This window comes from Neopelma chrysocephalum, unplaced genomic scaffold (assembly GCF_003984885.1).
Source record: "Neopelma chrysocephalum unplaced genomic scaffold, ASM398488v2 Primary Assembly neopelma1_97017, whole genome shotgun sequence".
Lineage (NCBI taxonomy): Eukaryota > Metazoa > Chordata > Aves > Passeriformes > Pipridae > Neopelma > Neopelma chrysocephalum.
Genome location: NW_020925659.1, coordinates 3,620,821 through 3,633,948, shown reverse-complemented (window position 1 = coordinate 3,633,948; position 13,128 = coordinate 3,620,821). Strand labels below are relative to the sequence as shown.

The window sequence follows — 13,128 nt, the reverse complement described above, 5'->3', positions numbered from 1 at the left end:
TCCTACTCCTATATTTTCCCAAGTGAGCCCTTCCCATCCTCTTTCATGAATGGCATCCAGACTTTATTTTTTCCCTTTCATCTTTATTTCAAAGACTTTTTTTTTTTTCATATTCCAAGCAAAATTTATGGAACCTGAGAAAAGTGTGAGTGGATCTCCAGGTTCAAGATTTATACTGTGTCTCCGTGCTTATCTTGTAAGGGAGCCAAGTTTGCTTTTATGCCCATGATGTCTCACACAAGAATCAATTAGTTCCTAACATTGTTTCACATAACAGATAGTGAGATCATGGCCCAGAAGTAGTTCTTGATGTTTAAATGTGATTGTAGAACTTGACAATTTAATATAATTGTTGAACTATTAAATGTTGGCTTTTAAGATTAAAGTCCAGGATGCGAATGCTATCTAGTCAGTTCCACTAAAACAATTCTTGTCATAACACAGCTGTGATCTTTGCAAAGAAGTAGGAGACTGGTTATATTTCCTCGTGATTTTTAAGGCATTTCAGAGAATGATCACAATGAAAAGAACAAAAAGGCATGGAAATATTACAGCCCTGGTGAAATATCTGACCTCATCTCTACCACCACATTTTAAACAGTCTTGACTTTGCACAAATACTGTTCTAAAATGCCCTTTTTGTCTCTGGTCTTTCCTCTCAACTGGATCTTATTTCCATATGCTTATATAATTGGAAATGCACCCTGCTGACCCTCACAGACCTGCCTCACTATTTTCTTTCAAAAAAACCCCAAACAAAACAAAACCCAAAAGCTACAGTGACCTCTGCTATTTCTCTAGTACACTGTGACTTTCATGTTGTATTTTACAAGGTTTTGCTGTAAAAACTCATGATTAACACATTCATTCAGAAAAAAAATCCTTTTTGTGTGCTTGGCAGTATTTTGTTTTTCAGTGTACACACAGAGAAATAATTCACAGATTGTGAATAATCCAATATCGTAAATTTTTCATCTCCACTAAGTGTACTTCCTTTAGCTAGTCTAAAAAACTGCAATGGCTGTTCAGCTAGTAAACTTTTGTGAATATAAGCTTAGCTGTCCTGATTTTGACTGAATGAAACTTTCTCCCCAGAGGAGTAAATTTCTGGTTTAGAAATTAGTGCTCTGATTATGGAGTGACTTAAGGCTCAAAGTAGTTTCTATCTGGGGAAGTAAAGCTCGTGGTTCATAGGGAGGTGGTATACAAGTATTTGTAGGAACAATAAAATGCACATTAGCAAGTGAAGTGTCTTGATTTGATTTACTTAATTTAGTTTACACAGCTCGAGTACACCTGTGTGTTCAGGTACCCAAATTCTCGTAAAGCCTCTTGATATTGAGAAGAATTGCTTCTGAATTTGTAAGGAACTGTGGGTTTGTTTTAAGCCATTCTGCAATCATATGCAAGGGAAATTAAGCATAAGATAATAGTGTTTAGAAAAAAAAAAAAAGGATCACGTACTCAAAAATGTGATGACATGAAGGAAAATTTGACTACTTTTTCAAAACTTGGAGAAATTTGGATGGGTTTTCCTCCATTGTAGTAATTGGTAAATGAAGATTTGAAGATAAGAAAAAATATATTATTTAGGAATATTAAACTAACACGTATTTTTATTGAGTAGTTCCAACAGTATGTCTCTCATTTCATAGTTGGTATGGAAGCACTTTGTCATGAACATTGATATTCAGTCTCATCTACTATTGTGTTCATCCACATTGTTTGAAAAACAATGAAAACTAACAGAAATTACAGTTTGATATTTGAAAAATGCTTATTAAAATTGTCCAGGAGCAGGATAGGACTTCCGTAGCTGGTTTTTTAGGACACGCATGAGCTGACTGTTGTCCTGTTAGTTCAGCCTCAGCCCAAGACTGTTACAGGATGAATCAGGACTGAGTCTGACTGCTACCATTCTTGTCTGTTGGTTTTGTGCAATGTTTCAGACCTCTACAGTCTTTGACTCTTTTTGATCACTGATGTTACAGTCACTTTTATGTGCAAGATTCCCGCTGGAACTGTCCTGTTCCTTGGTTGAGACATAATCTTTTGTTGAATGACGTTTCCTGTGCCATAAGTCTTTTTTCAAGGTAGCGTAAGATTTATCACAAATTATTCATGCGTAGTATAAAAGGCACAGAGACTCTTACTGGGTGTACCAATATAGCAAATCATTTCCTTCAGAAAAAGCATGTCTTTTGGCAACCCTGTTTAAAAAAAGCTGCTCTTTATCTTTTATCCTCTCTGCATCCCATTCCTCTCTCCTGATCCTTCTTGCCCCTCTCTGGGCGATACACATGTTGAGGGGGAATCACTGTGCATATATAATAATATTCAGGACACACAACTGAGCCCCACGTGTCCTCAGTTCACTTCCACATAGTTTAATTCTTAAGAGAGGGAACAGACAGAAAGGAGAATGAAGTCATGACTGAAAACCATGGGAGAAGGAGAACTTTTTAGAGAAAAATAGGGAAAGCTGCCAGGGAAATTTGGGGAGATAGGAGCCAGCATTCCACAAGGCTGTACTTTCTCTTAAATAAGGTAAAAAGTGCTTTGTACTGGTGCTTCAGAGGGACAGAATAAGCAGCTTTTCTTTCCCACTCTAAAATTCACTACAGGCTAACCCCCCTGTCATCTCCCTTCTCTTCTTTGCAGCAAAAATATTTCATCCTCATTTGTCAGGTTACTTCGGGTCTCCTCTGTGGATATCAGGTTGGATGCCTCTTGATATTTCTTTTTTTTTTTTCTAGAGGAATAGATGAATTCTAGAGGAATTAGGAGTCACTGGAAGAACATAAGACAGCAGTCATTGGATTGTCATGAACACCAGGGATCTGGAAGACGTAGAGAAGCATGATTAGTAGAAGTCTAAGCAGATTCTGTCCACTTTGTTTTTCGTCCACTTTGTTTTCCCTGTCTTTAAACACACTTTAGTACCATCAAACTGGTAACTTTGTGACAACACTAATGGGCTGCATGCATAAGGTAGAATTTGTGCTTACTTCTGTGTTTGGTTTTCAGCATGTCATTTGCACTGGGTTGTGGTGTAAGGTGGAGAGTGAGAAGGAATGCAAAACTAAACTGGATCCACCAATGGATGGAACAGACTGTGACACTGGAAAGGTATGCTTCTAGTGTAAAAGTAATATCAATTACACTAAACATATAACAGTTAAGGAAACAAGCTGAATCAGTCTTTGCACTTGCTTTCAGTTCCTGCTTACCTCAATTATCATTAAAATAAGCTATGTATAGTGGAATGTATTATGTGTTATACATTATATAATAGAGATATGAAAAAGAACATTTTCCCAGAAACATTAGCCAAAACTGCAGATGTTTTAATGTTTACACTGTTTTATTTCAAATTCTTTCTCATTTTGTATCCTATCTATGAATGGAATGTCATTATTGCACTTCTAACTGTAAATAGCAACATAAGCTTTCATAGATACAGAGTTCAGCTGTGATTTTAGGTTTAGAAATCATCTCATTAAAGGAATTAATACAGATTTGTATGAAAAGCTTTCAGGATAAGTTTTATGGGGAAAGATTTTATATCTTTCAATTGAAATTGTCACTGAATAATCAGAGATAATGCAGTCCCTGATGGGAACTGTAATGCTGAAAGAAAGAAGTCCTGAGGACAGCCCTGGACACTGTGCTGTGATCTGCACAGTTCAGCTGGATGAGCCCCGCAGTGGGTTTGGGCTGGACCCAAAAATGCTTTCCTAGGCAATGCCCAGTCTGAAACGAATAGGACAGCAAAGTCTGGGGGCCATTTCTAGGAGGCATCCTTTATTGGGAATTAACTTGTGTTTGAGGCTGTGGACAGGAATTGCACCTGCTCCTTGGCTGCTGAACCAGAGAAAGGTCCCTGGCTTTTGCATTTACTGGGACAGAAAAAAAAATGTTTGGGGAACAACAGGCAAAAATATATCTGAAAATATATTTTCAGAATATATGAAAAAAATATATGAAAAAAACTCTGTATTGAACCAAATGCTTATGTTTTGCTTCCCATGTGCTGTGGACCAGTGAACTGTTTTTCGTGTGCCTTGATTTATTTACCTAAGAGCTGAATTTTCACCTAGTGGTGTAAGGCTGGAGAGTGCATCAACCGGACCTCTTTTGCGGAGCGCACGGAGGGGGAGTGGAGCGCCTGGAGCACCTGCAGCCGTACCTGCAACACTGGAATCAGCAGTCGACAGCGCAAATGCCCTGGGTAAGAACAAGTTCAGGTTTCCCTTGCTGTTTCATCAGAATTTCTGAGCAAAGTTTGCTTGAGTACAGAAACCCATTAAGCAATTCGTCTTTCACGAACGCTGAGAATCACTTAGGAGAATGGGTATTTCAGGGGTTTTTTGTTGCATGGCAACACTCTTTTCATCTTTTCTGATTAGATAATATTAATAGGAGAATAGATTCTCTTTTTAGGCTTCACCTGAAGAAGCAATAGAAACTTAAAGTTTATACTTTCTGACTTGCAGAGCATCAGTGTGTGATTCTATCAGGTTTTTTACTGGAGAAAGCTGAATTCTGTCTCATCTGGAGAGCCAAGGATTTGCAACTATTACAAAGAGATCTTTCTACCGGTTTCACAGACATTTAGATAGATTATCTGTAAACAGTATTTAGATTCCATATCTTGTGAAAATGCAAACCTTCTGCCATTGGGGATAAAAGGATTTTTACTTTTGACTTGACTGACATTTGTTTCACTATATCTCAGTGATCAGCTAAAAGGTGCTTTCCTTTTAATTACTCAGTACCATGTCTCTTTTTGTAGATCATTTATACACCAAGTGAAAGAGAATAAATAGGCATAGGAGTGGGAACAGAATAAAGCTGAGTAATGAAGACAAGTATAGAAAAGATTAAACCAGAGTGGAATAGAGTCAAGTCGATGGTTTAGGAAAATAAAAGAGCAAAGGAGGGAAATGAAGATGGAAGACAATATAGCAGATTGGGGGGGAAATATGATGATAGGAAAGATGGGGATTAAAAAAGATAAATTTGCATAAAGAATTTTGAGGAGAAGTTGGATATGGCTATGCAAAAGCATGGTAGTTTAACAGACAACTTAGATATGCAGAATGCTGTCGTATTTCATGAAATGAAATATGTAAACACCACTTTCAGCTGTATACCTAAAAGCTATTTCTTGAATTTAAGGATGTTTCAATTTCTCATTAATTCATTTTTACAAGCAAGGTTCCAAATAATTAGCTCCAGTTTATGCATTTCACTCTTCTTTTGCATTTTTTCATTAGGAACTGCAAGCACAGATGCAGTGACTAGAAAGAAACAAAGCATTTTTCTGAACTTTGTAACACCCCACTTTTAAAAAAGGAGAGGTAGAAAATTTGCAGGTGTTACTTCCTTTCAGTAGCATGTTTGACTAAGTCCAGGTAGAGAAGAATCATCTCAACTATATCAACGCTGCAGCTGAGGTTCTCTAGTCCTAGTGCTTCTTTGTGGCCAAGTGTAAATTATGGTTTAGCACCAACCACACTTCACATGTAATGTGACCAGTACAAAAAGAAGGGAAACATGTTTTATTCTGCGACTTTGATTTTTTTTATGGGTGGTTTTTTTGATGTTACGTGCCAACAAAAAATCCGCTGTTTAAATTGAACTTGTGTCTGGCGTAAGTAAACTGTGCTGTAAATTGAACAAAACATTACCAACAGTAAAGGGTTGTGTTTGTGCCGTGTTTTCTAGTTCAGGCCTTGAAGGAGAGTGTCACGGGCCCACAATGCAGTACAGGGTATGTGAAAATCCCTCTTGTCCTGCTGGTGTGCCTGCCTTCAGGGACTGGCAGTGCCAAGCTTTCAGTGTCAGATCTTCGTATCAGAAGCACGTGCACCAGTGGCAAGCTGTCATTGATGATGGTAAGTAAAGACCACCTCCCAGGTTCTTATCATCTGCTTATATAGCTTGTAGCTTGTTGATGTTGTTGATTAGGAAAGGTATGGTAAAAACTCAAGCAAACAAACAAAACCAATCCCCATATTTTTGGTGAATAATTTGAATTTCATAGGGAAGATCTAGTGGTATTTTCATATGCCCTGGAATGTTTTGTCGTTTATTCCTATTTAACTTGTCCTTCTTAATAGGTAAGGACTATGTTTGAATGAAAATTCAGTGTCAGTTTTGTTTTATTTAATCAGAAATGTAGTATGAAGTGACTGAGAAATGCAGATTTCTAGACTAATGTTACATCATTGAGTATGCATGTATCAGTTATATTTTTATCCACAAAGCCAAAAAGACGATGCAGATATTGTGAGCTTCTGTTTCTGAGGAAGGAGAGAGCACTTCTAGCTTAACATTGTGAGTATTTCACATACCAGTGTTTGATTTTGGCAGAAGTCCATATGTAATATATACTGCAAACTTAGATAAGATTTCTCTAAATCCTAACAGCTACTGAATGCAAAGTGCTGGCATATTGTATGCATGCTTCCATGCGAAAAACTTCCTTACATATCATATTATTATGAGAATGCTCAAGTGGAAGTATAGTGAAGTCAAATTTACAGTATCTGCAATGATAATGTTGGTGTAAAACATAAGTGACTAGAGGATAAATTCCTCTAAATGTGAACAATAGTTCCCATTCCACTGAATTTTCTGTTTAAAATTTTGTGTTTAAATTTTTTTAAATTAAAAACAAACAAACAAAAAACCCACCACAAAAATACATCAGTTATTAAAACAGTTAATTTGATGAATTAACAAAATCACAGCAACTCTTAATAAAGACAACCCTGGAATGTCACAGGAGTACTGTAAGTATGTGTTACTAAATTTTAAGTAGTTCATTACTGTAATTGAAACAAATTATCAGAAACCATTAGAAAGCATAGATTATAATATTTTGTTGTAAACATACTTTAATATATGCCTAGATGAATAAGAGCTTTTTTTTTCTTCTAAGTCCTTTCTCAAGGTGCCAAAGTGAAAACTTGTGATATTATTGTATGTTAGCTCATTTCATAGTAAGAAGAATTCTCTCCAACTGTTATATCGAGTCAATTCATTTTGGTTTGTTTTACTGAATTTCATTTTAGCAAGGAACACATGATTTATATCCTAAGGGATCTAAAGGTCTGACTGTGAATAATTTGATTTTATTTGGATGAAAAATCTTGGCACTCTCCTGCGCCATGTAAAGAAGTGTGGATGGTGGCTTTCATCTAACTTTGTTCTGAATGATCCTGTTGTCTTGAGGTGTCCCTTAGGAGAAACATAAGTGGATGGCAGCCAAAGAGTTCCAGTATTCAAGTATACGTTGTTCCCAAATCCTTGATTGTTTGCTCTCTTAGCCTTTAGTGGACACAGACTGTGCACCATGTCCAAAATAGTTGCTGTGTTTGAATGAGTGCTCCTATAGCCTGTTGAAGTTGTCCAACGTTGTTGAGTTAGTCTCTTTGAGTTCAGTGTCTTTAAAATAATGTTTTGGTCATTTAAATCTTGTATTCCTTTAAAAGTGCTGATGCATGCTTAAAGCCCCCAGGGAACTTTGAGGTTACTATTTAAGGAGCATAACAGGAATCTGGAGGGCACAAATACAGGCAGCTTCTTAGCTGGAGATGCTTGTGTGTGACTAGCTTCACATGTTGGCAGAAGTGATCACATCTGTTTGCACTGGTCCTCTAGTGATACCCAGAGGCTTGTCCATTTCGGTAAATTAAATGTGCCCAGACCACTCTCTGATGTGTAAGTCAGCTGGCACTGACTTTGTCTGTCTGTACTTTTCTACTCTTTTGCATGCTAAAATTGCTTTTCTGAAAACAGTCCTTTGCAGATGGCAATTTCCAGTCTAGACTGAGCTAGTGCTAGTTAGCACATGCAAAAAAATGTGGCGTAGACTGTTTTACAGTTCAGCTGTATAGACAGTAGGATTCCAGTGCCCATGAATGTTTCCTGGAACTGTTTAATTTACTAATAAAAACGCACTCCAGGAATCTAGAAGTCAGTATGAAGTCAGAGTGGCATAGATTGTGTCCAACTGAAATCGGTTTCAGGTTCAGGATTGACTTTATCCTTTCAAAAATCTGCAACAGATTTGGGAAGAAGTTCTGAGTCAGTACATTTGTGGACAAAGGTATGAAAAAAATCATGTCATTTTGTGCTCAGTTAACCACTGAGAAGAGATTTTAGTTTATTTTATTTGCTGACACTTTCACAATGGTGAAACAAACTTCATTGTTTATGAGTGATGACCATGGATACGAGGATGAGGATATTACTACGTTTTTATTCTCTTTCAATATCAGAAATTATTTGCAGAATGTTTTAAAAATTTAGCAGAAAGTTCCTTGAACTTGGTAAAGATGTTAGAAAGAATGTTTCCAGGGTTTTTGTGGTTTCTTGGTTTTTTAATGTGTACTTTGTAAATTCTTATATTTTTTCCCAGGGTAACTCAGTTACTTCATTTTTTTTCCTCTTTGACCTGCATAGTTACAAAATCTGGAAAGTGTTAAGTTTCTTTTTAAACCAATATTTATGATCTGCCAAAAATATAGGAGAATGAAAGTATAGATTAGGACCAAAATATTCCAACAGCTGTAATGTGTATACTCTTAATTGCAACAATGAACATGACATGAGTACTACGTAGGCCAAGTTTGTAGCAACAGCATGCTCTAAGAAGGAAAAAACCTTGAGTTTTTCAAACAGCTGAGAAATGGATCAAAATCTTTTTGCTTTCACTGTATCTAAGATAAGTTCTTATGCTAACATAAATTCATGCTACGTAGATAAACAAATGTCAGTTTTAACAATAATGTTGATGATAATTTTGTGTTTCTGAAGTGACCTTTTACTGATTTTGTGGGTTTTTCCATCATTGCTACTACAGAAAAACCTTGTGCCCTATTCTGTTCGCCGGCTGGAAAGGATCAGCCCATTCTTCTAACAGAAAAGGTGATGGATGGGACTTCTTGTGGCCAGCATGGACTAGATATCTGTGCAGATGGTAGATGCCAGGTATGAATTACTTGTTTCAGACCTAGATATACAGACACAGGTATGCAAGAGCATACATTTGTTACACGTGCGTGTTATTTCTCTGACACCCTGTTGCAGTTTGCATGACCAAGAGTGAACGGCTCTTTTTTGTATCACATTAAAATATTTTAAGCTAATTTCACTCAGTGCAGCACAACTTGTGAAGCAGCAGAAGGTTTGGTTAGAGGAATGTGCTGCAGAGCGGATAATTACTGTAACTGATTGAAAGAAAAGCTTTCAACAGGTTGAGAAATTTTGACATCAGGTGAATGTCCATATAAATTACTCTGCCTTTTTCAACAGTGCACAATTTTACACCGAAATAAACCAAGAGCAAATGTGCAGAATAACACATAGTTACAGATGAGTGCTTATGCTATTCCTGATTTTAAGAATTCATTTGGTTCATAGAACTTAGTTTGTCACTTTTATAGTGCCTCATATGGAAACTCTTCTATATAAGGCTTGGGGTTTATTTTTTGTCTGCTTCTAATTTAAAACACTGAATTCAGTAGAAAACCCAACCTTTAACAGAGAAACAATATTGCTAGATACTTTCATAACTTCAACAAATTAACTTATAGATGCATATATGCACATACAATTATCCTTTCTCAAGTGCCTGAGTGCATGCAGAAAAAATACCCTTAAATACTTCTCTGATTTGGGGGTCTCATTCACCATGCAGCAATTACATGTTTAACCACAAAGATGATATATAGCCCATTTTTCTTTAAAAAGTGTCCTTTTTTTTATCCTTCACTTTTCACAACCAACTGAGAAAAACCAAAAAAAAAACCTTAAACTAAACTCACCTCACTAAGATTGAGTTGACTTCTGGGCATATCAGAGTTCAGAGAGATAGGTGCTAATCAGATTTGAAAGTTCTTAAGAACTTGTGGACTACAGCTGTAGAGTTAGAGATTTATATCTTGTAGATGTGCCATAATGGATACACAGCTCAATCAAATACTTTCAATCAGTATTTTGAAATCTGTATTGCTTTTTTAGGTAGAAGAACTCTAATAAAAATCTCATTCATAAAGTAAAGTAACAATCCTAATGTGCTTGGAAATGAATGACTCCTTAATAGACCACGATTTCTGTTCTTAAAAAACCCTTTATTTTCTCTCTAACTTAGTTTTTGTCTTCATTATTTATAAAATGGTTTTGAAGTATAATTGGTTTTATCAAATGCGATTATATAGTGCACAAGATTATCCTGTTATGACTTTAAAAAGGCTTTTATTTCATGTCAGGCCAGCATATGATATTAACCTCATTGCTTTTGTCAAGTTACCACTGACAATAATTCGTAGAAATGTGTTTAACATAGTAATGTGGAGTTGCTTGAGTAAACTTCATTGTTTTTAAACTGGATGATTTTTAGCAAAACACAAATGCCCTTTATATCTACTTACTCTAGATGTGTTTATGCCCTAATCAGCATTTTTATCACTGTGTGTGTGGCAAAGGACCTCCCATATTTTGAGTAAAAAGCGGTGGAGACGTTGCAGCCACTTAGCAGGAAGACCTGTGGGGTTGTGTTGCACAGTGGCTCTGCAGAGGCACAGGTCTCTCTAGGAGGTAGGAATGCAGTTATGTTTCTCTTGGAGAGCAGCTGGTGGAGTCAGCTAACCATACAGGAAGAGTGAACGCCACAATCTACGTAAAATCACGGGAAAATTGACTATGGGGGGAATCTGTGCACGTGAGCTAGCACAGCCCTCGTGAGCAGGGCTAGGTCATATGGGTTAGGCATCTTGCAGAAGGGTGAGATGCCTGATACTAAAGGCAGCTTTATGAAAAACATGGCCTATGTCTCATCAGCTTTATTTTCTTCTCCACCCAGAAATTCGGCTGTGATGGCATATTAGGATCTCTGGCTCGTGAAGATCATTGTGGTGTTTGCAACGGTAATGGAAAGTCATGCAAAGTTATTAAAGGTGATTTTAACCACACCAGAGGAGCAGGTAAGCCTATTTGTTTATTTCAAGTACTCAGGAAACCAGTAGCTTGTTGATTACTTTGAGCGTTGGGAAATTTAAAAAGCTGTATTTCATAAAATTATGCTGTTCCTCACAACAACTTCTGATCAAGCTTTTTTTTAAGACGATAAGACATTTAAATAAGAATGCATGAATATTTTCAAATTTGTTGTGAAATTATTGCACAATATTTCAATCACAAAATTAAGGAAATATCTTCCATTAAGACACACGCTATTTCATAGAAGAGCCTGATTTTTAAGAAATATGAGAAATAAAATTTATAATTTTAGCAAATAAATGATCTGTAAATTCTTGTAGTGTTTAGATTCATTTAGTATTCTTCAAAATAAATATCCAAATTATGATCCATTACCTAGAGTTAATGTTATTAAACAAAGACAGGCAGTGAGAGATCATAAAGCCGAATGTGAGAAAAAATCTAATATCTCTTCATTATTCATTGTTTTATACTAATAACATATTATAAAAAGCAAATAGATTTTCTGATGTAGAATGAACATGAGATTACCAAATAGCGGTGTGATCTGTACTTTGAATGAGAATAAAACAAGGATCACAAACCCCAGATGAGTCTGGAAGACTGCAAGATAAAAACCTGCAAAGAAGGTGCCTGCTAGTACAATCTCATTATCTCAGCTCTCTTCTATTGCTACATCCACAAATTTTCAAATTTTTTCAGTGTTCTGTGTCAATCCTCAATATTGTGATATTGCCATCTTAACTGCATAAGTTATTATCCTTCTCAAGAAGCTGTGAGCAAGACTTAGAAAGTGTTATTAGCTCATAAGGAAATGAAAGATATTGCTTTGCAAAAACTTAATTTTCATGTTTCAAGACTATTGAAAAGGTGTTGTAAAAGCTCAGTATTTTTTTGTAGGACATCACATAGCTACACATAATAAAAGTTTGGTATATTGTTCCTTTTATGATGTTCACCTGGATAATCTAAAATATGTTTTTATTGATTTGTAACATTCCTGTTTGCGCAGTATTTTCCACTTCCATTGCCTTTTCACCCCATTTTACTTAAAGCAAATTGCTCAACATCCTGTCTTAGTCCCACATGATTAGAGAGCAATCTTAATTTGAAGCAAATAATTAATAAGTAGATTTCAAACCAAAAACCAATCATAACAGGGTTTGAGTATGTTATTCCAACTGACTGAAGTTGGAATTCTTTTATGGTCATCTGGTGGTGATGATGACATTGAACTACTTAACCACAGATAACTCCCTCTACTCCAGCCCCAATCTGCCCAGTCTCAATGGTTCTTGTTATGTTTTCCTGTGCTGTACTCTTTTATTTGTGTATCACTGTATATGTATTACACACAATGCACAGTTTCATAACTTTTTTCAGTATTTTGCAAGAATCCTCAAAATGGTGCTATATAAATTACAACTTGATATATTTAAAAAGCAAAATAGGGGAGAAGAAATTAATAAATATACAAGATGGACTTTTCTATGCTTTCCTATGTAACTTGGGACGTCTGGTTTCATGTTTAGGTTATGTGGAAGCTTTGGTGATACCTGCAGGAGCAAGGAGAATCAAAGTTGTGGAAGAAAAGCCCGCTCATAGTTATTTAGGTAAATATTGTATGTTTTACTGTTAATGTCCTGTTTTGGTCAACACTGAAAAGTGCTGGCTAAACGTACTTTTGTGATTGAACAAAACTCTGAGTGGAAAATTAGATCTGTGAAGAACTTACCTAAAGAAATAAAAGAATGGTTATAGACCATTTTTTATATAGGTTTTATTTTGAACTTTCATCTCATCTTGTTTAGAGAGTATTTCAAAGAATGTGTTTACATGATTTAAGAAAATTTCTGCATACTTGCACATTTTCAATTTTTCTTATGGGAAGCACATTAAAACTAGTGAAAAGAGTCTCGTGCTCAAACATGGAATAATTTGTGCTCAGACAACAACAAAACACACACTGAACTTATATAGCAGTTCACCAACAAAGTCAAAGAGAAGTTCTAAAATTAGACTAAGAAAGCAGAAAGGTATTTCTTTGCACTATTTTGAATTATCTGAATGTTTTAGTGGACAAACTTAATCAGAATGATTTTTTTCTCTTATTTT

The 13,128-nt window shown here is 35.9% G+C and overlaps 1 protein-coding gene across 1 annotated transcript in view; it reads left to right on the top strand.

Annotated features, from left to right (window-relative positions):
- The window catches only part of ADAMTS19 (ADAM metallopeptidase with thrombospondin type 1 motif 19), a 138,070-nt gene that overhangs the window by 89,879 nt on the left and 35,063 nt on the right, over positions 1-13,128 (top strand). The window contains exons 11-16 of the mRNA XM_027671014.1: positions 3,028-3,129; positions 4,101-4,231; positions 5,731-5,900; positions 8,876-9,003; positions 10,877-10,997; positions 12,546-12,626. Of these exons, the coding sequence (XP_027526815.1) occupies positions 3,028-3,129; positions 4,101-4,231; positions 5,731-5,900; positions 8,876-9,003; positions 10,877-10,997; positions 12,546-12,626 (733 nt within the window). The remainder of the gene's footprint in view (positions 1-3,027; positions 3,130-4,100; positions 4,232-5,730; positions 5,901-8,875; positions 9,004-10,876; positions 10,998-12,545; positions 12,627-13,128) is intronic.